The sequence below is a fragment of the Cyprinus carpio genome, chromosome A7 (assembly GCF_018340385.1).
Source record: "Cyprinus carpio isolate SPL01 chromosome A7, ASM1834038v1, whole genome shotgun sequence".
Lineage (NCBI taxonomy): Eukaryota > Metazoa > Chordata > Actinopteri > Cypriniformes > Cyprinidae > Cyprinus > Cyprinus carpio.
This window is the reverse complement of record NC_056578.1, coordinates 10,515,298-10,525,479: the sequence shown is the minus strand read 5'-3', so window position 1 is coordinate 10,525,479 and position 10,182 is coordinate 10,515,298. Positions and strand designations below refer to the sequence as shown.

The 10,182-nt window shown below is 33.6% G+C and overlaps 1 protein-coding gene across 2 annotated transcripts; it reads left to right on the top strand.

Moving 5' to 3' along the window:
* The first annotated feature begins 3,295 nt into the window (after positions 1 to 3,295).
* On the top strand, positions 3,296 to 5,165 carry LOC122145581. 2 transcript variants are annotated; one of them, XM_042759571.1, is made up of 6 exons: positions 3,296 to 3,371; positions 3,531 to 3,881; positions 3,964 to 4,053; positions 4,221 to 4,370; positions 4,512 to 4,546; positions 4,886 to 5,165. In XM_042759571.1, the coding sequence occupies exons 1-6, from the start codon at positions 3,329 to 3,331 to the stop codon at positions 4,958 to 4,960; spliced, it is 744 nt and encodes a 247-aa protein (XP_042615505.1). In that variant the 5' UTR covers positions 3,296 to 3,328; the 3' UTR covers positions 4,961 to 5,165. The 2 variants fall into 2 exon arrangements, with proteins under 2 accessions (XP_042615505.1, XP_042615506.1); XM_042759572.1 differs by having other exon boundaries at positions 4,477 to 4,546.
* The last annotated feature ends 5,017 nt before the right edge of the window (positions 5,166 to 10,182 follow it).

The window sequence follows — 10,182 nt, the reverse complement described above, 5'->3', positions numbered from 1 at the left end:
CATATGATAGATCAAATCACTTTTCAAATAATAATAATAATAATAATAATAGCAGTTTAAATATTTAGAATTTTTTTTAATCTTAGAACCAATTTCTGAGACCACCTGGACTGACTTAAAGCTCCCAGTTTTGGTAGCAACAAATATCTTGTGGTTGGTGATCATCGCTATCCTTCTATGTACTGTAAGAGAGTACAAAAATGACAAGAAACATTTTCTGGTAAGCCATTTCCATATCAAGAATATTCAGTGATGATCATATTGTATGATAATGTTGATTATTAGACCATTACTGACACTGATTATGATGAAGATTAAATTAAATCTGAATTTAAAAAATGATTGTAAAATGATGAATTCTGCATTTTAGCATTGAGATATGATTGAGAGAAGTTTGATTATTTTGGAGCACTAATGTATCCAAGTGCTGTTATGAGTGCTAATAAAAAGAAAGCCATTGTCTTAACAAAACGTTTGTCTTTTTTATTTATAGTGATTTTATTAATATCCGCAGCATGCAGTTACAAACACTGGTAACACTTTTAAATCCATTAGTGGAAAAAAAAAAAAAAAAAAAACAAAAACAAAAAAAATTTATAAAAAGGCCTTTTAATTTGCTGATAGCCTTATTCTTATATTATTCAACTATTGATCAGTGAACCAAAACTGAAGTACAGCAATGAACACATAAATATAATATTTTTGAGCCAACTTGAACCTACATATTAATGTACAAAAATAAATAAATAAATAAAATAAACACATATACACATAAATGTACAATTAAAAAAAGTTTAAGCTGTCCTTAGTGAAATTAAAGTTTAATTGATAAGACTATAACATATAAGTCTGTCTGAACCAGCTGAAGCAGAGTTTCACTGGACTGTACGATTTGTCTATTTATCTCCCCCTACTGCTGAGAATCGAAACTGAAAAGGTGAAGCAGTTTGTCTCAAAATGCAGTTCAAGAACTGAAATGTTTCCAATCCAGCCTCGTGTATGGTCCTGAGATCGATTAGGCATGAGACAACCTTTGGTGAACTTGAAAATCTGGTGATACTGGCTTTTTTAAAATTAATATTGATCAAAACAATAAATGATGGAAGAAGTTTATAATATAATAATATGATAATTAAACTCGCCTACACAGATGATATCTTAATTGTAGCGGTCAAAGCCAACCAAAGCCGCAGGAGCTAAGTATGGGAATAATTGTGAGGCGTCAATCATCCGTTACATTTGCACCTTGAAATTTATTTGATTGATCGAAGACTTCACCTTGACAGATATCTTGAAGCACTCAAAGATCTTTTGGATTCAAGGCAATATTTGATGAATTTACGGTCAACAAACAAATGTGTGCTCCCGCAGTCACCCCCCTTCCTTCCTTCACACAACAGGTGCTTTAATAATCACATAATTAAGGACACTCCCACATTTTCCCACGGTCACATGACATCATACATGAATATTTACATGGCTACTATACTATTGATAGGCCTATGTCTTGATAATTAGTGACATGTTAAAATCTATCTGGTCAACAACTCAACAATATAATAAATCAACGGAACAAATTGCACAATACAGCCTACTACAAATTATGAACATTATAAACACTTGTATATGAATGAAGAGCCCCATTCTAACATCTTCTCACATTTGCATAATGAGCTCCATCCTCCATTCCATCATTATGCCAAATTTATAAACACCCTGTCTTTCAGAGAGTTCATTAATTAATTAAGAAGAGTTCGTTAAATTTGAAATTGTTTACCTGTTTTCTTGCCGCAAGCAGGTTTGATGACGCACTACTGTGATACTAAAAGCTGATTGGCTTGAATGAGTAACACTGCCATTGATTGGTTGTAGCCTATATACAGACACAAAGAATTTTACAGCCTACCTTGGCCAATTTTGGCCGCAATTTTTGGAAGAAGCAAACTGAGTTCCGTCATTTAATTATCTATTCTGATTGGTCAGTTCTGAGAGGACCTATTTATGCTGTCATCTGCCTGAAAGAAAAATATAATACCCTGCATAGGCCTCTTTAGCTTTATTTCCTTTTGAACTACATTTCTGAGAAAGCTTAACCTTACATTACACACACAGTTTCGGCCAAACTCATGCTAATCTTGAGTAGCTATATAGTAGTATCACATCCTTCATATCTCAGAAGAGTATTTAATTTTATCAGATTTATAAAAGAAAGATACAACTTTACAAAACAGACAAACTCATAAGGCGTGTCGTGGGTAGAGCTAAAAAGTTGCGAGTGCTTACCAACAAAACACAGAAATTTAATCCAGTTTTACTCACCGTCTGCGGTTCCGCCTCATGACCGGGATATTTTTTCTCTGGGGCCACTCCATCTTTCAGAATCGAACTGGGCCTTGTTTATAAAACATTCATCACCAAAATGACGAGAACAAACAAACACACGTGCGAAACTCAGTTGCTGTTTGCAAAACAAAATGTTAAATGTTGGTCCTTTAGTGGTGCAAAGGATTCTGCATGTTTTAGGAGCATTATGCATTATTAGCATTTGTGATTCAAAGACTTCATGTCATCACTTCCTTATCTAGGCCTACCCACCATCTGGCCAAGTGTTTCTGTAGACAAAAGGATGGCTGTAGTGAGGGGTGGTAATTATTCAAATTTGCTAATTATATATTTTAACTTTAAACTGCATATGAGAAGGATTTAATACAGTGTAAAATAATAAACAAGTACTCCATACTTAATTTGACTTGCAAAGTGCATTAGCAAGCCTGTGTACAGGCTTTGGATAGGTCCAATGCCCATCACTTAGTGTAACATCATATAAAGTCCAGCAGATGTGCAACCTGTTTTAGAAGATACACAGTAGGTTTTTCTGAACAAATATGTAAAAATCTCACTTAGATCCAATACAAAAAAAAAAAAAAAAAAATTAATTAATTTTAAATAAGGATGACAATAATGAGCTGAAAATACAACAGATGGCCAAGCACGTATTGTAGATATCCACTGGTATGTCTACATAAATCTACCAGAAAAAAAAAAAAAAAAAAAACTCCTAGTCCGTTTCCAAATGTACAACAACAGCCTACTTCACATCACATTTAATAAGTACCTCAATTTCACTTGCCATTTATAAACACTGTACGTGAGTACACACACACACATAGTGCAGGTATACCATGTACAGGCCTGACCCTGACTGGCCTTTTCATTGATAGGTCTACCATAGTTTTGCTGTGCCAAAAGCCACTCCTCCTTATACATAAAACACATCGATATCGCCCACTTAATTTCCTCTTCAGCTCTGTTTTGACTCAGTGCAGAAATGTTACATATTTCAGCTGCAGCTTTATTGCTCTTTGAGACGGGTAGGAATTATTTTCCACTTTGAATTACAATACTATGATAAGAAATACTTTATAAATTTAAAATTAGGTGTTACTGAAATGGGGAGACACTTATTTTAATTGAATGATATTGTTTTTTTGTGTGCTATCATTTTAGTTTTCTTGTTTAATGATTTTCAGGTTTTCTCCAAGTTGTGTTTTCAACAGCAAGTATACAAACTCATCCAGGACAAAGTGTCACTATGTGGTGTTCACACAATATCCAAGTTTCTGGATATCTGTGCTGGTTCAAACAATCAGACGGTGCTGTACCCATTACTATTGTATACATGTTATACACCGAAAGTCGTCAGAAGGCTGAGCCAAATTATTGCAAAAATTTCACAAAAGATCACCTGGTCATGGATCAGTTCAGCAAAAGCACCTCCCTAACAATTAAGAAAGTGAACATTTCTGATTCTGGATTCTACTTTTGTGGAGCTACAGGTTATCACATGAAATTTGGCAATGGAACCAGACTTAAAGTAAAAGGTAATGTTTTTGAACCTCTCTCACTATATCTAATTTTTATTTAGTGTTTATAGCGCTTTTTTTCTCACTTTGTCATTAACAGCACATGCTGAGAATCACCACAATTTAAATACCATTGTAAATGCCACAATGATAAATGACTTGCCAAATTACACAGGATCCCCAAAAAATGGTATGTTATTTTACTTTCAATATTAAAGTTAAAAACTACAGGTGTTTAATATATGAATGTACTTGTTTAATCTCTCTAATCAAATTATGAGGGAAAATAATTATATAATGTGTTCTTTGTAGCATCGCTTAAAATGTTTCATTAAAATTATATCCACTCCTTTACAGATCATGAGAAATCACCCGTGTCTGAGGAGTGTTCTAGAGACATCTATTTCAAACTGACCCTCCTATTTGGTGGAATAATTTTTTTTATTTGTATCATTCCTCTTATTCTGGCGATTATTAGGGAACACAGAAGACAGAAGCACAAAAAAGGTAAACTCTTTTCACGTGGTTAAAGAGTCAAGTTAAATCACAAATGTGGAATGAACATTACAAAAATTACTTTGGACATAATTTTTAAATCTTGCATTATCTTCAGAGCAACTGTTTGTCTTTTTCTCTGCTTTGTGCCAGTCGCTGAATGTCAAGCACAACAGCATGATGACAAGGTAAATTACACAGAGTTATTTTACTCTCTTCTATGAGTCATTAATTACTGCTATATGTGGGGTTTTGTATAGGTTTGTGTGTGTGTGTGTGTGTGTGTGTGTGTGTGTGTGTGTGTGGTATCAACTGTTATCTTATGATTCTGATTGAACAATGTTATTTCTAATTATTTTGTCTGTTAAGGATGTGAATAGCTGCATTTTGTACTTTTTGATGTAACATTTATTTTGGAGGCTAAGGAAAAGGAAAACAGCATCAACGGCTCCAGAATAAAAATAAAAGTTGTTATATGACCGCCTGGATTAGAATCTTGACATATACATGTTTGTCCTTCTTTGCAGGAAAATGATTCAGTAGAATATACTGCTGTGTATTTCTCAAACCAAAGAACCAAAAAAAGCAGGACGACATACTGAGGATACAACTGCTGTATACACTGATACTACTTGAAAAATAAAACAAACTCAAACATATTATTAATTTATTACCTATGGTTTATTTTTAACAGCTAAATAGTATACCTGTTTAAAGAAATGTAATTATTGAGGCGATCAGAGATCTGTCTTTTCTTTGCATTGCTGTACATAATGGTGAAGTTTATTAAAATTGCATTGCAGTTTACTTCGACTCCTGATATTAATTTAATCTGACTCCAGTTCACAAAGTCCTTGAATTTATATTCCAATATCAATGTTTTTTTTATATTGAATCTCAATTTTGATGCAGCTTAAAGTGTCACACTGGCCATTATAAAAGGATTTCATGGTCCCGAACATACCAGCTTTGATCAGTCATAGACTGTAGTGTTAACTAATAACATTTAAAGTTTTTTCTTGATCATAACCAATAGTAGATATGCATAGTCACTTTCATACACTTTAAGTCATACGGTTAGGAAAGCTACAGTCCCGACTGAGTGTCACATGCTCCATTAAACCCTGGGCCTTAAAATCAGGATAAAATCAAGTTTAACAATTTGTGGGCCAGGTAAAATGTCTGTCAATAATAGAATTCAGATATTATTAATAAAAGACATGTTCAAAGATACATTAGAGTCAAACATGCATTTTAGTTCTTTGTAAACCTGCTTTGGAACAACTTATTTTCAAAAGTGCTATGAGGAAATGAAAGCAGTAAAGAAATCATTATATCTCTAGCAATATCTACTCAATAATAACACTTTTAAATTGGCAACAGTAGCCGTGGACTCGCCTGCTGACTGACAGGTTTTTCATAGTTTGATGCAAGCATAAGCTACACCCCCTCACATAAAAAAGCACATTGATTTACTCTTTGTTTCTAGTCTGATTCGGTACAGAAATGGTTAATTTTATCATTTCAGTGCTGTTGATCTGTGGCATGAGTAAGCATTACTGCACTATAATTACTTCAATAATGCAAAATTAATTAATGATTAATTCAATAATCATTAGTAAACATTAGGTGTGAGATAGTTCTATATGCTTTGAAAGTATTTTGGTACTTTTTTTGAGCATTTTATTGTATGTTATCTGGGTTTTAAATATAAATATTAAAACTGTTATTCCTCTGTGGGTTTTAGGCTTGCTTACAGCTGTTAGATCATCTTAGACAGTCAATTTGTCAGCTCAAGCAGGAAAGAACGCCACTATTTGGTGTCAACACACCTCAGAAACTGGAATCAACATACACAGCAAACGAACAGTTCTGTACCTATTGCCATTGTGTACATGGTGATAACCTACCAGCTTAAGGAAATACACAAACGTTATTTAAATTGTTTTCAACAAGATTGTATTCTGATGAGTCTGAACATCAAAAACACCTCGCTGAGAATTTTAAATGTCGATGTTTCTGATTCTGGTCTGTACTTCTGTGGGGACAGCAGGATGATGACATTTGGTGATGGAACAAATCTAGACATTAAAGGTAATCTGTCCTTATGAGTACCACTATTGTAGAGGAATTTTTTGCTCCATGTCTAGCAGCAAAATATTAAAGATACATTACGTAATACATAATACAAATACACGTGGATAAGTTTTAATATGCGTAATAGACTGTAAATCTTCTTTTATTGCGCAGAGAGGAGTGTTACACAACTGCAAAATGAAACAGAAATAACAAATAAAGGTGTTTATTATCTGACTTTCTTTAACATTTTTGGAGGTATTATTGTTATACTCATCATCATTCTGCTCACCATGCTCATTATTTAAATGCAGTACAGAAACACCCAGGAAAAAGGTAACAGTCTATTCAATTCAAAAGATTTACTTTGGCAAATGACTGTGAAATAATTGTAAAATAATAATAATAATAATAATAATAATAATAATAATAATAATAATAATAATAATAATAAAGCTTTTTTTTTAGTCTCTCTTTCTGGTGCCGCAGATGCTGATCGCCATGTAACACAACATCATGAGGTGTAAAGTGTATCTGAGGTCTGCAATGTTTAGAATTTTTCATGCAATAAAAGTTGCAAAGATAAAATGCATTTAAAAAGTTCTAAGAAGTGTAATTTAGATCTGTTTATGTTCTCTGCCACTAAGATGTAAGCAGGCCCTTTCTCAAGAGGCAGGGTTTGTGAATGATATCATTTCCTATACAGACCCTGACAGGAAGAAGCTGTTCAGTGTAGAATGAGACGTGCTGATGGGAACTTCAGCGGACCAGATTACAAAGCTGTAAATATACACACTGAAACACAGCTTAACAAATTATTAAAATTATGCACACATTTCACAACAATGTACTTTGTGAGCAGCAGGCATATAGCCTATTCATTATCAAAAACTTGATAATATTACTCATGATTATGACAGTTTAGAGAAAATGCTATTAAAGCAATATTTAAATCCATTTTAAATGTGTAAAAAAAAAAAAAAAAAAAAATCACATAAAGGCTTTCTTAAACCTCTGTGTGCCAGTGTGTGCACCTGTTAGCACATGAGAGCATCACAGTTTTACTGTTTTCCACCCACCAGACTGACCCCCAGCTCATCACTCACAGCCCTCACTGCAGCTCAACCACACAAACACCATCACACTACATGCCTTTCACACTACTTTCCATAACCACAGACAAAATACCTCTTGTTTTTAAGTGAGGTGACTAGCCACAGATGACAATAACTTTAATAAAAATAATATTAATAATAAAAAAACAATAAATTTTAAATATTTATCCTTAAACATTCAACAATTATGCCTACTCTTGCACACCTGAAGGTAATCGATAGGTGTGTAGGAAGAAAAATAATTAATTAAATAAATAAAAAGATACAACTAAAAGAAGAAAAATAAATCCTGCACACTATCCTCACTTGCAAATATATCAAAAATAAATTTATTCACAACCAATGAAACAAAACATTTATCCTTGTCAGAAATTACAATTCCCAAATTCTTAATGTGTAATGTGTGTGTGTGTGTGTGTGTGTGTGTGTGTGTGTGTGTGTGTGTGTGTGTGTGTGTGTGTGTGTGTGTAAAATAAATAAATAAATAAATAAATGCAACTTTTCAGTAGCATTTCCCGGGCCAGACTCATTAATAAAATCACCACTGTGCTCCCCTGAAAATTGACATCTTTGCTTCTACACAAGCACCATTATTTTATAGTCATATGGTGGTCTAATATAGTAATATGACTTTTCTCTAGTATGGTGTTTTGAAGTCTCTCTGTCAATGGAATTTTGTCACAATGCACTGTTGAAGTGTGCAACTGCACATATACCACATGTTAGTTCCTTTCACACATTGACTAATGTTTTCAGAAACAGACAAATGCCACTAAATACAGGGAAGATGATGAATTGATGATGAAGGGATGATGCACAGCGCTTAGGTTGAGGTCAACCTTTTGTTTCTGAAAGTAACAGAATAAACAAGCAGCCTTAAGCTTGCTTAGGTCTCTGTGGGTAAAAGTTTCCATACATTGTCTTATTGCAATGAAACCCAAGTGTCAAATTGAAGTGCAGACATCTGAGATCTGGCTATATTTAGAGATTCTCCTCCAGCATTACCAAGCAACCCTCTATAAATAGTGATAATTCAAGAACCTTTTTTACATATAATGTGTAATGGTGGTGGCTGCCCTAGCATAAATAAACTATTAAGGTAAATATTCGGGCACCAGTCAGGTTTTAACCCTGACAAGATTTAAATTAACCCAGGATAGCAAACTAAAACACCACCTGTTACAACATTAATCACATAGATATTCAAAAAATAATACTGTTCAAAGGGAAGATTTATTCCACTATTGTCCATGGCATAAGAAGAAATAAAAATACAAGTTTTAACAATAAGAAACAAACAAACAAAAGAAAGAAAAGACAATAAGCATTTTCAGACACCAGGGGCCTCATTTATAAAACTTTATGTACAATTCATCCTAAAAGTTTACTTACGCATGAAAGCTAGATTTTGCGTATGCACAAAAGTTTTCAGATTTATATAATCATACCAGAACCTTCGCAAAAATCCTTTTATAAATCCCAGTCAGAGAAAGATTGTGTGTACGTGCATTTCCACCCCGTCTCCTCCCCAAAATCACCATATATGGAGCTAACAACACTTAGTTTTAATCTGCATATCATTTCCATGCATATTCCCATCCACGTGACACCATGTTTAACACCATCAAAAGGACAAGACATTAAGCAGATAAGGATTATAGATGCCATTTCTGCCATACAATTTACATTGCTAAAAATCATCCATTGTTATGTTTTAGAATAAATATATAAAAGCATCCATAAAAAAAAAAATTGTATAAAATACTTCTCAGGGAAACCTTTTAGGAAAGAGTTGATTTATTCTTTTGCACTGACCAAATAGTAGGCTATTTTAATTGCTTTAAATAAATCAAATTTATGCCGTTTGCTGATAATGTGCACATATGTTTCAGGGTATTTATATAGGCTAGTTTGGCCTACTTACATTTTGCAGTAGAAAATTGCCTGACTCGATGCGTCACTGACAATTATTTTTATTTATTTATTTTTATTTATTTTAAGTGAAACGTGCAAATATTACCGTTTCCTTTCAATTCTGTCCTTCAAATATGTGACCATCACAGAAGGAGTCTGCCTGCACACATCAACATCTCTGTGCAGAAGTAGTTGTACAGTATTGTCATTGGACCTATTCAAGACGAACTTCACAACGCATCAGACGTCACTCAAAAGAAAAGCAAACGTTTGAACAAACAGCCATCTTTCCTCCTCGCAGTGTTCTCCAAACAATCACTCCCACACTACTGCAGACTTTTACAGATGACGCAATTACTCTTAGTATGAATCACTTCCTTACATCCTCTTTCCTTCCGCTGATAATTGAAATGCTCCACCCCAAACATGCAAATTGAAAAAAATTAAAGTAAACTGAAAGGATGTTGTGGCACAAAGTTTTTAATGCCAGAAATGAATCACCATGCATACGCGTTTTTTTTTTTTCGGGGTTTTTTTTTTTTTCGCATGTGGCAGAATGTGCCTCATGCAAATAGGATATGGTATTTTCACACACTAACAGAAGGTGTGAGTTTAAAGTTCATATCTTATTTGATATTTCTTTAAGCAAAGTTCTTGCTAAAGCCCATTTGTAATATCAAATGTTAATATTTATTCAATCTCATAATGCACCGCATTAA